Here is an 18,414-nt window from a genome sequence, read left to right as displayed (position 1 = left end):
AAATCACTGACACAGGTGAGGATTCCAAAAACGTAAGCCCTAACCTCTACTATGACAAGAGCTTCTAACCATGAATTAGAAACTAGTTAAGACTAAAAACCCCACAACAGTCTTACTTTGGAAATGTCACATGATTTCCTGCATCATTCTCGTTCTTCAAGTCAAGAGTCATCCTCCCACTTAAGCGCCCCTTTGGTCGGGTGAAGGCTGACTGGTTTGATCTATGCCCCCATGAGGGAATGGGGCTTTTGAGGTTCTTGAGGACAAGCTGACCAGGATCTGATTTTTTTTCCTCACAGGCATTAGTGCTGGAAGTGAGTTTGCATTTTTCTGCAAATCCTTTCTTAGCCACCTCCTCCCCTATATCCACACTGCCATACTCAGCCTGAGCAATAACTGTTCCATCTTGATAGGTTGCTTTAGTTCTCATTTTTATCTCCTTTTCAAAAATCAAGCTCCCCAAAAAGGTTCTGCCCTAAGAAAGATAGGGGGAAAAGAGATGTAAACCAACTACACCAACATATTTTTCTTCATTTGTTTCTACCCAGTTTTTCAAATAGTCATACTTCTTCATTCTGAAAACTCTATAAAAGTACTCTTACCTTGTTGTTGGTTATATACAAATATACTTCTCCACTTGCATGAATATATTTTACTTACACATTGACTAAAATCTTTCTTTCCAGAAGTAGAGCTAATACTTGTATAGGCAGCCATATTTATAAATTCTTAAATGTGTACCAATTAAACATCCTAAAATAACTGTTTGGGTTTTTTTCCTAGAATAATTGTTTTAAACCAAGCAGATTGTGTTGACCATTTTGGCCCAATGAAATAAAATGGTGCCCTGAGGAGTACAGCACATAAAAATGAATTCTAGTATCTAGAAAAGGCACTCAAAGTCAACAAAGCTTTAAAAATAGTTTTATAGGCAGAATTATGTACTCCGGATAGGGGTGCCTGGCTGGCTCTTGATCCTGGGGTTCTGGGTTTGAGCCCCATGATGGGTGTGGAGATTACTTAAAAATAAAATTCTTTTAAAAATTAAAAGAAAAAAAAGAGTTAGGTACTCTGGCTTTAAAGTAAGACAAGGGTAGGAAAGAAAAAAAAAAAAAAAAAAGGAAATCATACCAACGATAATCCAGGTAACAAGAGCATAAAGACCAAACTAACAGCACCTGGGTATCTCTGCCTTGCCTTCCACTCAGGTCATAATGGAGTGGGGGAGGTCTTGGGACTGAGTCTGAGTCAGGCTCCCTGCTCAGGGGGGAACCTGCTTCTCCCTCTCCCTCTGGCCCTCCCCACCCCTGCTCAAGCTCTCTCACATCCTGTACACACATGCTCTGTCTCAAATAAATAAAATCTTAAAAAAAAAAAAAAAAGAGACAGACCAAACTAAAAACTAGAAAATACAAGCTGGCCACATTTAAACTAAAGAGGAAGAGAAGGAAGAAGATGAAGAAGAGTAAAGAAAAAATTTCAAAGTTCATGGAGGAGAAGGAAGAAAAGAAAGAAAAAAAATTCAAAGTCCAAAAAACTAAAAAACACTGGTAGGGAGTAACTACTATATTCTCTTTTTTAACAATATTATAAAGAGTAGAAATGAGACCTATGTAAGAGTTCTTAAGCTTTTCTATACCATGGGCTCCCTTATCAGGCTGGTGAAATCTTTGTAATCTCACACAGAAAAATGTTTTTAAATGCATAAAATAAAAAACATAGCATTACAGAAAAAATTATCTATGATACATTTTAACCCCAATTTAAGAACCCCTGGATCTGGAAGGGTGCACCTGGAAGGGCAAAAGGCAGCAAACTATAAATGCTCAAGGATCATCAACCATCCAAAAAAAAAAAAAAATTTTTTTTTAATCCACAAACCAAAATGACAAAAGTATTTTAAGTTTACAAAAACATGGGTTTTACAAATTTTCCAATCATAAAATTTTAAAATACATACATCCTGAGAGGCTTGAATTTTCCAAGAATACTAATATAGATAGCAAAGATGATTCAGAAGGCATCACCAACAAATGAGATCAAGCAAGCAAAGTTAACAAACTCAAAATATAATTAATAAAAATGTATCAGATTAAGATTCCGATCAATCAGAATGTGGTTTTGGGTTAATCTCTTTCACACAGAAACTTTGGTTTCAACTGATGTGAAATGCTGGGGTTCAGGAATGATCAAGAAAGAATTCCTGAGACATCTTGGGTGCAAAAAGGTGGTTTTATTAAAGCACGGGGACAGGATCCGTGGGCAGAATGCTGCACTGGGGTCAGGAGGAGTGGCCCATTACAGACTTTCAGGTTGGGAGGGGATCAGGGATAGCATGACAGCATTAAGTCCCTAAGGAATTCGGAAGCAAGGTTTCCAGGGCCTTGAGGGGCTAGCTGTTGTTAGGAAAAGGTAACTTACTACGGTCTAGTAAAACCTTAGTCATGAGATCCTTCAGGTGTTTATCAGTGGGCCATTTGCTTTGAGGATGACTGCTAGCATATATCTTGGGGGTGAGAGGTGGGCAGAGATAAAGGAAATCTCCAAAGGAATTTTTACATGTTAAAGGAAACTTAGAGGATCTTGGAGGTCGAGCTAATATGAAGCTAAGGCTGCCTTTTGCTTTTAGCGAAGTATTAACAAGGAGACAGTTAAGTTCCTAGAGGAAGGTCACTCTGCCTGTCTCAAGGACTTGTCAATGGCTGTAAATTTTAAGGAAATTTAATGTTTTTCCTTTTGCCTTTGTTCACATCATCACCTTTATGCTGGAGGTCTATGTAAAATCAAGTATGACTTCCATTCCTAACCAATGTTAATGGGAGTGACAGTGTCTGAGAATTACTATTGGAATATGCAAAATTCTTAATATTTCAAGAAACTCTGTCTTTGGGCAACAGATTTAAATGCAAATAATCTATTTTCTAAAAGAGTTCCAATCACGTAAAGCTGAATGCTCTAAAGGTATACTACTCCTACTTTAAATATTTTATGCAAAAGTCTGAATTTTAGACTTTTCTCTGAGGTCAAATTCCATTATGTCACCAATCACATTTAGTTCTTCAACAAAATTCTTCCCAAATCATATAGAATCCACAAAGACAGAACACCCTAAACTTGGAATAAAATCTAACTTCTTCTCCTAAAATCTAACAAAAAAAAAAAATAACCAAATAGAGGATTACACGGGTTTTTTAATATTATGCTTTGCCATAAATACATATTCTTTTTTTAAATGTCAAATATTTAGTTTTTATAGTGAGAAATGTGTTAGAGTTCCATTAAATCCTGCAAGAAAAAGAAATATATCTATTTATCTATTTTTAAAACACACTTAGGTACTTAAAAGTTCTAAGATTTATCTTTTTAAAAAATCTGGCGATTGTTTTAGAGCACAAAGCCTTTGGGATGCCTAGATCAGGGCGTGATCTCTGGGATCTAGGATTGAGTCCAGCATCGCGCTCCTTTCAGGGAGCCTGATTCTCCCTCTGCCTGTGTCTCTGCCTCTCTCTCTCTCTCTCATGAATGAATAAAACAGTCTTTAAACACACACACACACACACACACAAAGCTTTTAACGATTAAAAAAAGGATGAATGATGTCATTTTTCTAAGATATATTTCATTGTGTTTCTAAACTGGTAAGCTTTATTCAGAAACAAAAAAAGCATCCCTTGCTTGCTACTTTAGTCTACCTAATCTTGTCTGGATATATTAGAAAAAAGACTAAAAAGCCTTTAATCTGTAAAAACCAAATTCCATCTTTCGATCTCATTCCCTGGTTCTACATAAATTTAATTTTTTTTTATTTATTTATGATAGTCACACACACACACACAGAGAGAGAGAGAGAGGCAGAGACACAGGCAGAGGGAGAAGCAGGCTCCATGCACCGGGAGCCCGATGTGGGATTCGATCCCGGGTCTCCAGGATCGCGCCCTGGGCCAAAGGCAGGCGCCAAACCGCTGCGCCACCCAGGGTTCCCTCTACATAAATTTTTTAAAATAACGAAGGCATTTAGGACGTAAATCTTCATTTGATCTACAGCAGTTATAACCACTATTATGAGTTATCAATTTCAACTGTGCTATAACATAAGAAAGACAGTGTTGGTTTAAAAATACTGAAGGTATTCCAGTGCCTAGGTCACCCTCTGGAAGTCTCTCTTCTCTCTCACTCACTTTCTTTTTATTTAAACCAACTCCCTACTATTCATTTATTTGTTCAAATGCTAGGTTAAGTTGGACGCTCACCTAACATCCAACATGCAAAAGCAAGGAGAACGGGCATAGAAAAATGAATAAAATACTGTCTCTATTAAGACAGTCTTGGGTAGCCCCAGTGGTGCAGCGGTTTAGTGCCGCCTGCAGCCCGAGGTGTGATCCTGGAGATCCGGGATCAAGTCCCACGTCGGGCTTCCTGTGTGGAGCCTGCTTCTCCCTCTGCCTCTCTCTTACTCTCTCTGAATAAATAAATAAATCTTTAAAAAAGAAAAAAAAAAGTCTTATTGCTGTAAACCCACTATCTTGGGGAGGGGAAAAATGCAATTCTACATGCCTTACTACTGAGTGACTGAAACAGATGCAGGGGAATGGATGGTGGGTATTAGCAAAGGACTTTATATAGGAAATTATATTTGAGCCTTGAGCTGAGAATTAATGGCTAAACATGTTTTTTGTTTTCCAGAAAACGTCCAGTTTGCTAATCAGCTGAACTCCAATCAGTACTCTTTTTACTAACTTAACCATGCAAATACAAATAGTATCAACTGTAAAGAATCTATAAAGCATACAAAACATTCCCAATAATTAAAGTTTACTCCTCAGTCCCAAAACTAACGTTTAAAAAATGACTTCTTATCCTTGATTCAGGTTTCAATCAACATAAATTTTTACATCATCTTACTATAAGAATAGCAACAGACTTGATTTCCAGCTCTCATCCAGCCATAATTAGCTTTATGACTTTAAAAAAGTCATCTTATTGTTCTAGACCCAATTTCTTTATTTGTAAAATAACAAAGTGAGGGCAGATAATTTCTAAGGTCAGCAAATTTAAGATTCTAGGGTTTTAGGCATACAAGAAATTCAAAACAAACCTCTCCTTGGTCAAAACATCTATATTAGAGGAAAACATAAAAAACTTCAGATTTTTAAACCATAATCTCAGGGGTGTAATTTTACAGTAATATCTAAGCTTTACTCTGTATTTATGAACGTCTGAGTTCCAAGAACAGAAATGTTTCTTATAAGTAGCTATACTGCAGACAAAGCTATACCCAACAACCCCTAAGATTCTCAAAACAAAACAAAATGGAAACAAAAAGGTTTCTGAATCTTACTATTCCATATAGTACTGGTTAAAACATTTTTACATAAGTTATTTGAGCTGCTAAAAAAAAAATACAAATCTGATTATTTAGCAATAGTATCTCAACAGCAGTAATACCCACCAAAAGAGTATCATTATTGCACCGGAGATTTGAAAGGAGGAAGAATTCCCAGAAGACTACCTCTAAAATTATCAGGTGGCTGCCAGAATTAGGTTACTAACCCAAATTTAATTGAAATGGATACAAACTGAAATCTATATAAAACACCACTGAAAACTACTACCCCAAACAGTATGAACCCTTCCTTGCCAAAGTGATAAAAATTTGACTAATTCACAACTCCACTAATTTCAGTTTTGTGGTATTTATGGCCAGGGCTAAGTTAAAGATCACTTTTATTTAATAAATACTTTCTCAAAAGCAAGAGATAACAATAATTATATTCATCATTTTCTCCATCATTGACTCTCTTAAACAGTCACATGAGAAGAAACTATCTACACTTACTATGTAAATATATACACATACATATCACTCTGATAATCACATTCACCTAGCAAAGAGGAACACAAATAATTGCTTTGAATTATTCTATAATTCATATTTTATAATTATTACATAATTACTTTTGAATTATCCTATAATTCATATTTTCACTAATTTATACAAGCTTTTTATATATTAAAGACAATCAGCAAAATTTAACTACATTTATATTTTGTTTCAAGCATACAGCTTTACTTCCATTAACAAAAATATTTAAAATCTGTGACTTGCCTGATCAAACTGGGTAACTTCTTGGCCAGAAGGAATCTGCAGTCCCCAAAGCCTGTATTTTTTGGCAACACTAGAAAACTGCAGATCCAAAGGAATCTCAACTATATCAGATCGATTTAGAATTTCAGTATTTCCATAGTCAATGTATCTCACCAGACACTAGGAAAAAAAATGAGACAAATACTAACACAAAACTCAGATTAAACATCTCCAAAGAAACTATGAATTTGCTTTCTGTTAATTACCTATAAATCAAAACAGCATTTTACCTCAAATTGACAAAAACAAGAGCTCCAACAATATCTTCAAAATAAGAAAATCAATAGTCTACGAGATCACAGTAACTTCTGTTTAACTAGTTAACAAATGCCAAACAGTACTATTTCCAACAGTACCATTTCTCAGTTTGGCTTTTTTTTTCTTTTAAACAGCTAGTATTTCAATAAACATAAATCTGTGATGCTTATGGCCTCTCCTAACTCAAATGTTAAAATCAATCAACATTCCTAAATTCAAGTTGGAAACAGTAAAATCTGAAAAGAAAGGCCAAACTATCAAACTTCCTTGGATAAAATTAAACCCACCCCAGGTGTCAGACCTAGGAAATGAATCAAATTCACCCTCACCTCCAGTTCTGTATCTAATTTAGAAAGTAACAAAAGAAAAAGAGTTTATATCACAAGGTCAAAAGCCATCTTGCCCCTTACTTTAAAAAAGTTAAAGCCCAGGCAAAAACAAACACAATATATCTCCAGTTGTCAAACAATGAGGAAAACGTCTAATTAGGTCTATTTCACTAAGATAAACCATTAGCTAGGATGGTAATAAATCAAGAAACTTTTTCAAAGTTATTCCAAGCATTATTCAAATTGTTTCATCTTATCATCTCCTTATTACACTTAAAAAAATTTATAAAATATATACACGAGAAAATATTTTTAAATCCAGTAAAGCAATACAAGAAAAAAAAAAAAACAGTAAAGGAAAGCCTACAGAGATGTTTTTACACAGGCTGCAATGTGCAACTGCCACCAGCTATTCTGAATCTCATCTCCACAAATCTTAAAATCTCCCTTGAGTTCATAATGTAAAAAAAATCAAATACACAAGGAAAAATCATGACATTCAACCAAAGTATGAGAAAGCAGCAAGCAAATCTTCATTAATAATATGCAAATCAACTAAGCAAAAGATAAAAAGAACTTCTTAAGGATAGATCAAATGTTCTTTCCCTACTCAATCTTAATAGAATGAACTTTTAAAAGTTATTTAGCAAGGATCAAACATTAATGATTAAGAACCACTGGTCAGCAAATATCATCTACAAATTATGTAATCTACTCTTGGACAATCTGTGGTGATTATATGACAATTTAAATTCAGAAGAATATTCCTGAATCTGACCTGGATTTTTTGAAGCTATTTATTTCTTTTCTGTTCACTAGAAAAAAAACATGTTTTAATCAATTTATAAGTTCAATTGAACCAGATCTTATTACTACTATGTATAAGTAAAGAAGGGCTAAATAAGGATCATATTTTGGAAACAAGATAATCATTACTCAGGGCAAAAAAAAAAAGCTGAACACTTGTTCCTGCCTTTTCATCACTGATGATTTTCAGTACTTTGCATCTGTACCAACATTTATCTTCAGAAAATAATCCACCATAAATCTGTAAAGAGAAAAAGAAAGTGAAATTACTTGGCATTTTAATGATTCAAAGCATGCTAAATAGATCAGAATAATGGTTAGCATTTATTAAGTACTTACTATACGGCAATAAGCACTTTATATACAACTTATTTTATTCTCACAAATGTATGAGGCAGATATATTGTGTTCACCATTATAGGCTCAAAGTCATAAACCAGTAAGCAACAGAATCAGAATTCAAAGTCAGGCAATCTGACTTCAGAGTCCATAATGCAATTCTGCTTCCAAAAACAAAGAGGAAAGACATAAAAACAAAATTCAAAAAGAAGCATAACCATCAAAGTCTTAAAATCATGCTGTTTCAGTATCTGAAGACATAACTGGTACAATTAATTGTTCTTAAAATATAAACATGCCAAGTACATACCACTTAAGTCTAATTCACAACCATGTGGGGAATCCATGTGTCCTACCACCCAAGAAAGATTTTTAGACTTTTTACTTTTTATAAAAAGACTCTAGTGCTATTAAATGAATAAAATTAAATTAGATATCCTTAATACTGAATTTTCATATAAGTTTATATGTTAATTTAATTACATTTAATTTTAAAAAACAAAGGAAAATTTACATACTTCAAGACCTCAGCACTATTGACATTTCAAACAGAATAATTCTTTGGCAAGGAAATGGGTCACAGGCTCTCTGTCCTGTGCACTGCAGGATTAGCAGCATCCCCCTTGGCCTCTACCTACAAGATGCCAGGAGTATACCCTCCAGTTGTAGCAACCAAAAATGTCTCCAGATATTGCCAAGTATCACCTGAGGGTGGGAGTGAAGAATACAAAATCACCCAGGTTGATAACCACTTTAAATCAAACATTTTCAATGCAAGAAATTTTATTCCCAAGGGAATGAAAATTGGTTCAGGGGTAGGGGGTGTCTTCAAATTTACAATGGTTTATATCGTTCCAAAGTTCAAACCTACCTGAAAACATAAACATACAATATGATTGTCAATATGTCTTGAAGGAAGGAGAATCATTAGGGGAAAAAATGCCTTAGAAGGGCATAATGAAAAGTTGAGGAACACTGCTTTAAGTGAAATATTTGTGAAATATACTTTTAGGTATATCACTCTGAGGTAGGACAAACTGAGAGATTCTGAAGCAAAAGACATATACAGTATGAAATACAAAAATCCTCAACTCCCCAAAGCAACAAAGTACAATCAATTCAGACACACAACAGATATCTAACAGCAAATGTTACAAAGGATAGATGTGTTCAATAAGCACTAATTCTGATTCCCTCAACTAACATTCAACAACTGGAGGTCAATAGAGGGTACAAGCAGCATGGTACACTATCCCAACTATCCTACTTCATTTTTCAGCAAGCAAAAAAATCCTAAAAATTTACAAATTGCATTCCCTTATCCATTCTGATGTTCCATGCCAAGCTACATTCTTTCCTTCTAATTTCTTCTTTTTGCACATTTTTATATATGCCATCAGGATTTTAATTATTTTAAAATAAAACAGAAGCACATTATTAAAAGAAAATCAAAGTACATCAAAAAGGGTAAAGAGTAAGACTTCCTTCCCAACCCTCTTCACCATGCACCTCCTGAAAAGAATTTTACATTTACACTAATTTTACATATGTGCTAGAATATATTTATGCTTTTTATTTACACAAATGGGCTCCTTTTACATACACTATTCTATACACTTAATTCCATATCAAAATATAATGTCTAGCCCTCTTATTTAAATAACCAGAGCTCTGAGCTGGGTGATGCAAACAAGGCATCCATGACACAATTTTTTTTTAAGATTTTATTTATTTATTCATGAGACACACAGAGGCACAGGGAGAAGCAGGCTCCATGGAGGAAGCCGAATGTGGAACGATCTTGGGATGCCAGGATCATGCCCTGAGCCAAAGGCAGACACTCAACTGCTGAGCCACCCAGGCATCCCACATGACACAAAATTTAAATAGGCACTCACTCAGTGCCTTAGAGTGCCTCCTTTAATTTAAATACCTCCTCATCACTCTCATACTTTGCTGGTAAGAATGAAAACTAGTTCAATATTTCACCAAACTATTTGGCTAGTACCAAATGTTCTACCAAAGTGAAGCTTGCCTACTGTATGACTTAGCAATTCTACTCCTAGGTATAAACTCAAAAGAATTAATACATCCAACAAAAAGCTATATAAGTATTTCACAGTAGCTTAATTAACAGTAATACAAACAATGCAAATGCCCATCAAAGGAGAACAGATAAATAATGGTGTATTTACACAATGAAATTTGCATAGCTTAAAAAGGAACTACCAAGACACAAATATGCACAATATGGAAGAATCTCAGAAACTGCTGAAGCCAGACATACACAAAAGAGTACATACTGTATTTAAAAACAGTCAAGTGAATCTATGATGACATAATTCAGAATAATTAACTCTTGTCAGAGGGACTACTGACCAAGAATTGGCTGAGAAAGGGCCTGCAGGAATTTTCTGGGACGATGGACTGTACTGATCTGGGTGATTATATAGATGCATAGATACATAAAAATTCATTCAGCTATACAGATAAGACATGAACACATTACTGTATGTCTTAAGTTATACCCCAATTTAAAAAAAGAAAAGATCGTTAAACTACTCTATAAAGATAACTTTTACAGATTTTTTTTTTGCCAATCCATAACAAACGCAAGGATTCTATCTTGTTCACCACTGTATACTCAATGCTTACCTAGTACATGGCATATAGTCCATAAGTATTTTTTAAAGAATAAACTTACTATGACTACAGTTTACATAAGTTCTAAAAATCTGCCCTTTCTGTTCAAAAAATTCCAACAATTATAAAACCTAAGACATAAAAAAGCTATCGAGAGAGATGAAATAATTATATCCAAGAATATGACTCACCTTCTTTGGATCAAGATTCCCAAAAACTGAATTGGCATGGGGACAAACTTCAGAGAGTGAACAACCAATCTTCATAATATCCTTATTTCTACTAATACTCTAGAAGGAAGAATAGTTGTATTATAAAATTCGGTAAACTATTATTTGACAGTGTTACATAATTGAGAGTTCTATTAGCATAATACTTAAAAGATTTTGAAGCATTAGAAATTAAATCAAATTAGGGGTGTCTAGGTGGCTCACTCGGTTAAGTGTCTACTTTCAGCTCAGGTTGTGATCTTGGAGTCCTGGGATCGAACTTGCATGGGGCTCCCTGCTTGGCAGGGAGTCTCCTTCTCCTCTCTGTCCCTCCCCTCATTCATGTTCTCTCTCTCTAAAATAAAAATCTTTAAAAAAAAAATCAAATTCTTACAGCAGTATTTTTTGTAATTCAAATGAATTCTTGTAAGAAATGGTTCTAGGTAAGGAAGTTTTACTTTGCAGTGAGTTCAAATTACTTGGAATTCAAACTAAGAAATCAAATACTATTAAATCATGAGAAGGGTAACTCTATATTTTTTTAAATATTTATTTATTCATGATAGAGAGAGAGAGAGAGAGGTAGAGACACAGGAGGAGGGAGAAGCAGGCTCCATGCCGGGAGCCCCACATGGGACTCGATCCTGGGACTCCAGGATCACGCCCTGGGCCGAAGGCAGGCGATAAACCGCTGAGCCACCCAGGGATCCCCGAGAAGAGGTAACTTTAAACAACTATCTCTGGATTGTACTTCAGATCAAATTCTAATTGCTCAAAATGGACAGCATTTTTTAGACAAATGGGTTTTCTCTTATATTTGTTGCTGGGTAAAGGAAACAAATGTAAAAAATTTAAAAATGTAGGGGTGCCTGGGTGGCTCACTCGGTTGAGCGTCTGCCTTTGGCTCAGGTCATGATCCCGGCATCCTGGGATCAAGGCCCACACTGGGCTCCCTGTTCAGCAGGGAGCCTGCTTCTCCCTCTACCCCTTCCCCTGCTGGTCGTGCTCTCTCTGCCTCATGCTCTCTTTCAAATAAACAAATTTTTTAAAAGTTTCAAAATGTATATGATTCACTATACACAAATACTGCAGTCTAGGGAGTAAATTCATTTCTCATGGATATAGGCTAAAATTCTGAAACTCTTTTAAAATAGTTTAAGTATATACTACAATTGAACAAATAAGTATATATACCATAATGATAGCAGAGAGGAAGAAATTACAAACAAGGGGAGAAGGCTAGTATGATCTTGCACTGTTAGATGAAAACTGGAAGGTATTCGTATGAACTCATAGTAGGCATCGGTATGTGTATACGTATTTGTGTAGGCGTATATGCATACATGAAAAGAAGACACACAAAAATATAGATGTGTATACGTGTAAGTTTTCATAAATATATATTTCCCAGCTCTTTCTGCTGAAAGGGCCTAAAAATCAATGACACTTCTGTAGCAATAAGCAAAAACCTAGTGTCCAGATCTTGATTTCTAAACATCATTCTCCAATAAAAGGAATCAGGGTTCCTTGGAAAGTGATAGATTTCAGGAGTTAGGAAAGTAAACGATGATCCTGGAACTTCTGGTGGTGCCAGAAAGTAAAGAAATACTCAAAAAAGAAACGGAGGCATGTTTAAAAGGCATAGCAGCCAATGTAAACAACCTCTTGATGCCCAAAGCTGGAACAATTCAAACAAAATAGTGACAGAATTGGTTTATAACCCATGGAATAAATAACCATGAGCCCATATTTCTTTAAATAACTGAATAAATGACTGAAGCAGATAGAGTTCTTCCTTACAGAAGAATTCCAATTAATAAATGCAGCTGGGAGAAACATAAAATCTTTAGGCAAAGACCATAGTAATAAATAATAAAATTTGTGGATGAAAAGGTGGAAGAAAAACAAGACTAGATAATTTCAATGTATCTCCCTCTAAAACGTCAATTAAAAAAGAACTTTAAAGTGAAGAAACTCAGCAGTGAATGAACACCTTAAACAAGTGAAGCAACCTCATTTTCAATAATGACATAGCAATACCGTGAATCCCCAATATGATACACTAACAAGGACACGGTATCATTTCTGTAGTATTATTGCCAATCTATTTATGAAAAACTATCAAATAAATCTAAACTGAGGAATATTCTATTAAATAACCAGTACTCATCAAAAATGTCATGAAAGACAAAAATAAATAAAAGAACTATCAAAAGTCAGAGGAGGGGGATCCCTTGGCTCAGCGGTTTAGCGCCTGCCTTCGGCCCAGGGTGTGATCCTGGAGTCCCAGGATCGAGTCGCGCATCCGGCTCCCTGCATGGAGCCTGCTTCTCCCTCTGCCTGTGTCTCTGCATTTCTCTCTGTATCTCTCATGAATAAATAAATAAAATCCTAAAAATTTTTTTTTTCTTAATGTCAGAAGAGACTAAAAATACAGGACAACTAAATACAATGTGGGATCTTGGAAGAGAAAAAAACGCAATGAAAAAATTCCTGAAATTTGAGTAAGGGCTGCAGTTAATAGCATGATACCAATGTTAGTTTCCTGGTTTTGATAATTATATTGTGGTTATGTAAAATGTTAGCAATAACCAAAGCTAGATGAAGGGTATAAAGAAAGACTGTACTAATGACTAACAGATCTGTGAAAAAATGCTCAAAATTACTCAGCATTAGAGAACTATAAATCAAAACCACAATAAGATACCATCTCATGACAGTCAGAATGGCAAAGTTAACAAGTCAGGAAACAAGAGATGTTGGCAAGGATACAGAGAAAGGGGAACCCTCTACACTGTTGGTGGGAATACAAACTGGTGCAGTCAAGCTGAAAAACAGCAACGAGGTTCCTTAAAAAGTTAAAAATAGAACTACCCTATGACCCAGCAATTGCACTACTAGGTATTTACCCAAAGGGTATAAAGATACAGATTCAAAGGGACATATGCACCCCTGTTTATAGAAGCAATGTCACAAAAGCCAAAATATGTAAAGAGCCCAGACGTACATCAACAGATGAATGGATTAATATGATGTGATACACATACATACACATACCTACACACACACACCGGAATATTACTCAGCCATCAAAAAATGAAATCTTGCCATTTGCAATGATGTGGATAGAACCAGAGGATATTATGCTAAACCAAATAAGTCAGAAAAAGACAAATATCATATGATTTCACTCATATGTGGATTTTAAGAAGTAAAACAGATGAACATAGGGGAAGGGAAGGAAAAACAGAGTAAGATAAAAACAGAGAGGGAGGTGCTTGGGTGGCTCAGTCAGTTAAGTGTCTGCCTTCAGCTCAGATCACAATCCCGGGATTCCGTGATCAAGCGCCACATCGGGCTCCTTGCTCAGCAGGGAGCCTGCTTCTCCCTCTGCTCCTCAGCCCACTTGTGCTCGCTCTCTCAAATAAATAACATCTTTAAAACAAAAACAAAGAAAAAAATAGAGGGAGGCAAACCATAAGAGACTCTTAATCATAGGAAACAAACTGAGGGTTGCTAGAGGGGAGGTGGCTAGGGAGATGGGGTACCTAGGAGATGGACATTAAGGAGGGCACTTTATGTTATGAACCCTGGGTGTTCTATGCAATTAAGTCACTGAATTCTACCTCTGAAACTAATAATACACTATAAGTTAACTAAAATGAATTTAAATAAAAAATTCTTTAAAAATAATTTTATGACCTTCCTATAAGTGTTATTTCAAAATAAACATATACATATGTTCTTAAAAAATACATCAGCAAAATATTCAGTAAGGCTAGAAAGAACATGATTATCTCTGATTACTGAAAAAAAAAAAAAAAAAAAAACTCGGAAAGAGCCATTCCAAAGACATCATGATGAGTATCAGTATTACTACAAAGGAAAAAAGGAAACTGAATTTAAACTGACCCAAAACACTATAGAAGAGCTGATAGGGTTGAATAGTTTCTATAGACTATACGGTCTACTATCCTTAAAATATTTACTATCTTATCTTTTACAGGATAAATTTGCTGACTCCTGGTTTAAGTAACACCTCCAAATTCAATCAACAGCTTCACATAATGGTCAACTGAAATCAAAGTCTACAGCTGCACTGACCATATACAATAGCCAATACCCACTTGAAATGTAGCTAGTCTGATCGGAGATATACCCTAAGTCTAAAATACATACCAGATTTCAAAACTTAATATGAAAAAGGAAAATGAAATACCTATAAATATATCTGTGTGGATTGCATTTTGAAATATTTTAGATACACTTAAATAAAATATATTTAATATAATGTATTTCACCTGTTTCTCTTTTTAATGTGTCTGCTAAATTCCAAATTATTTATGCGGCTCACATATTTCCACTGGGCAGTGATGATCTAAAAATCTTTATTTATATATATTTTTAAGAGATGTTGGGGAGGCAAGGGTTAGGGAGAGAATTTTAAGCAGACTCCACACCCAGTACAGAAGCCAATGTGGGGCTAGAACTCACAACCCTAAGATCATGACCTGGGCCAAAATCAAGAGCTGGATGCTTTATTGACTGAGCCACCCAGGTGCTCCTAGAAAATCTTCTTTATGCTATCAGCTTAAGCATATTTATCACCTAAACTGGGACGCTGTTGAGAGTGACACAGCTGTTACTAATACAGAGACAACTGGGATAGAATATACGGGCGTCCTTTAGAAAATATCTGCATAAGCAGACACACAAATTACCACAAGTTTTCTATGAATATCACCCTTCTACAATGTTTTCTATATTAATTTTAAAACTCTGGGCTAATCACATTCCTCTACAAGTTTTCTTCTCATAAATTCTATTTCCTACATTGCCAATTCACTCTACCCTCCACAAAAGAGTTCTCATACTGCAGGAAGTATAGAAAAAAGTCATTCTCTTCCCTCTCACATCATACGCAGTTCGCAAAGTTAAAAATTAGCAAGTAATTATGTGCACTAGGGGGATTTACCTTAAATTCTGGAACATAAGCATTTTGGTGCTATTATATTTAAAACTAAGAAAACTTATCTGACTTGAAGTCTGACAATAGAAAATTATAAATGTTCCACTAGTGCTTCCAATTTTATGATGAAAAAGTTATTCTATCTCAAATTCAAAACCAAGCCATTTAAAAAAAAAAAAAAAAAACAAGACACTTAAAAACGTAACCTTTTAAGAAACAATTTTATAAAAGACCCCTAGATGGGGCTGTAACTTCACAAATACAAGTTTCTTAGCACATTCAGTAATTTTGCAGCCTAGCTTTTTGGTGTTCAATTGAGTGTAATACTGAAACCACAATTATAATCTTGCTTTCTTTTTTAACTCAGTGTATTACAAGCATACTACTCATAAGGCAGGTAGTAAGTCTCAGCTGTAGCCACTTGTCTTCTAATTTCTTGTGTTAATGCAAAGAATAATGAGGCACTGAGAATGACAAGGATATCTGTATTTGGGGGGTTTTATTTTTGTTTTTGTTGGGCAGAACCTGGGTTAGTGGAGGAAGGAGAGGGAGGAGGAAATCAATCAGGCTATTTACCTGGGCCCAAAATGTTACTGCATCTTCCACATGACTTCCAACCACATCTTCAACTAAAACCAAATCAAAATGCAATGAAAATTAGAAATTAATCAAAACCATGTAGCTCTTACATCGAAAAATAATTTGGGGTGAGTACCTTTATTGTAATGCTTATCTTCCTCCATCTGGACAATTCCTGAAAAACTAAAACAATACCTTGAATTTAGTTCTAAAAATCTGTGCATTTACAATGAAGAACGACTATATAATGTTCAAATTCATACAGGTATGTTTTTTTTTTCCCCTAAATAATCAAAATTCAAACTCTTACCAAAAAAGACCTCAGGGATTTTCTTCAATATTTAATTCTTTTATCTGAGAATATTGTATTCTGCATTTCACCATATACAATCTATCTTTGAAATTATCTCTTCCCCCAAGCTTTAACAAATTTACACTGTAGTGGATATCTAGGCATATTTAGATCAGTTACATAAATCAATACTTCAGAACAATGTGCATATTGTTTCAAAGTAACCGATGCCCTCCCAGAAGGAGAGTATGGATTCTAGGGTTCAAACAAAAAGAAACACTACAAATATACAGAGAAGGAATGCATCAGACTGGTAATCAATCTTACTTAAAAGGTACAGTGGTCTCTACTTCTGAAGATACCCCCGCAACCAAAGACTGCAAAATAAATCAAATTTTGCCCATTACATCAAAACTAATTTTCATTACATAATATACTTTCCAACTCCAAAATATTTCAAAACAAGTGTCTACCCGTTTATCGTTTCATCCTTAATGCACTAGACTACTGCACTTTAGACTCTAAGAGCTTTAAAAGTTAACACTAAAGTTTCAAATGCTCTCTCAACTCTGGAAAGAGATAAATTAGCTGTCACAAGAAAAAAAAAAATCAAAAACAAAAAGTCTCATTTCTTCTGATTTGTTACACCTGAAAAAGTTTCCTGTCCACTAAGTGGCATGAATATACCTTCACAAGTACTGTTCTCCACCAATGGTCAAAAAAATAATAAAATTTTTAATTGAGCAAAAAGTCGTAATACCAAGTTGGGATCTGTTTGAAGAGGCTCATTTCTCTAGAAGCCACTGATTCAAATTGAAAATGTCAGAAATCCCAAGTTCATCCTTAAGACCTTATTTCAAAGGCGGTCAAGACGACTTCACCCACGACGACTATGAAGAAACGGACGCCGCGCCTGCTTCCTGCTTCCTGCTTCCGACGAAACTGCATTACCGGTCGGCGCTTCCCAAACTCGACTTCATGGCAAGGATCTGGAATGGGCAGCTCCCGGACACTCACTTTATGAGGTATTTTGAAGTTCAAATGGCACAGAACTTGCGGGCAGGGAAAATTCCACCCCACTCCGGGCCCGAGAGACCCCATCTCCACCGAGAACACTCAGGCCCGAGCTACCTGCAAGCCGGTTCGCCGCCCAGCACCACCCGCAGAAGCTGGGGTGCCCTCACCCTCAGAAGTAGGCGGCGATTCCAAGGCGAAGGCAGGCCAGGAAACGGGCCTCGCCCCATACGTGGGGCACCGAAACCGCAGCGACGGGTGAAAAGACGGTCCCTTAGGTGGCCGCTACCGAACCTACCAAAATATCTACTACTGACCTCACACTTTCCGCCACAGAAGTTTTAGTAAAGTGTCCTCGGCCCCACATGCTGGGCCCTCGGCCCTCTGCGCCACCGCAGCCAGCCGCCAGCCCGCCGTCGCGCACGTGCAGACACTTACAAGCGCGTGCAGAGGCCGCTGCGCCTTCTGCCAAGCATGCTGGGAGTGGCTGCTTCGTCCACGTGACAACAAAGCCTGAGGCCTGGCGCGGGGGCGGGGCGCGCGGGGGCGGGGCGCGCGGGGGCGGGGCGCGCGGGGGCGGGGCGCGCGGGGGCGGGGCCGCGCATGCGGGGAGCTGCGCACGGAGTCCGCGTCTCTGGGATTGTTTCTGGGCCTCTTCGCCCGTCGCTGGGTGTCTTGATGGCGATTCGTTCTACAAGGCTTCAAATAAGGACGATAGATAGTGGTTTGGATTCCATAGTCTTTGCTAATTTGCTCACAGTGATTTAAATCGTAAAAGAGCCAAATTGGGATCCCTGGGTGGCGCAGCGGTTTGGCGCCTGCCTTTGGCC

General features: G+C 36.4%; 1 protein-coding gene across 2 annotated transcripts in view; it reads right to left on the bottom strand.

The window, feature by feature from the left end:
* STK31 (serine/threonine kinase 31) overlaps positions 1-17,951 on the bottom strand; it is a 93,204-nt gene extending 75,253 nt beyond the window's left edge. For both annotated transcript variants that reach the window (XM_055314771.1, XM_055314773.1), the window contains exons 1-7: positions 17,902-17,951; positions 16,415-16,461; positions 16,276-16,328; positions 10,713-10,811; positions 7,706-7,780; positions 6,107-6,265; positions 117-475 (exon numbers count right to left, since the gene is read on the bottom strand). In XM_055314771.1, the coding sequence (XP_055170746.1) occupies positions 117-475; positions 6,107-6,265; positions 7,706-7,780; positions 10,713-10,811; positions 16,276-16,328; positions 16,415-16,461; positions 17,902-17,951 (842 nt within the window). The remainder of the gene's footprint in view (positions 1-116; positions 476-6,106; positions 6,266-7,705; positions 7,781-10,712; positions 10,812-16,275; positions 16,329-16,414; positions 16,462-17,901) is intronic.
* Positions 17,952-18,414: the final 463 nt, after the last annotated feature.

This window comes from Nyctereutes procyonoides, unplaced genomic scaffold (genome assembly GCF_905146905.1).
Source record: "Nyctereutes procyonoides isolate TBG_1078 unplaced genomic scaffold, NYPRO_anot_genome, whole genome shotgun sequence".
NCBI classification, from domain to species: domain Eukaryota; kingdom Metazoa; phylum Chordata; class Mammalia; order Carnivora; family Canidae; genus Nyctereutes; species Nyctereutes procyonoides.
This window is presented reverse-complemented; position numbering and strand designations above follow the sequence as displayed.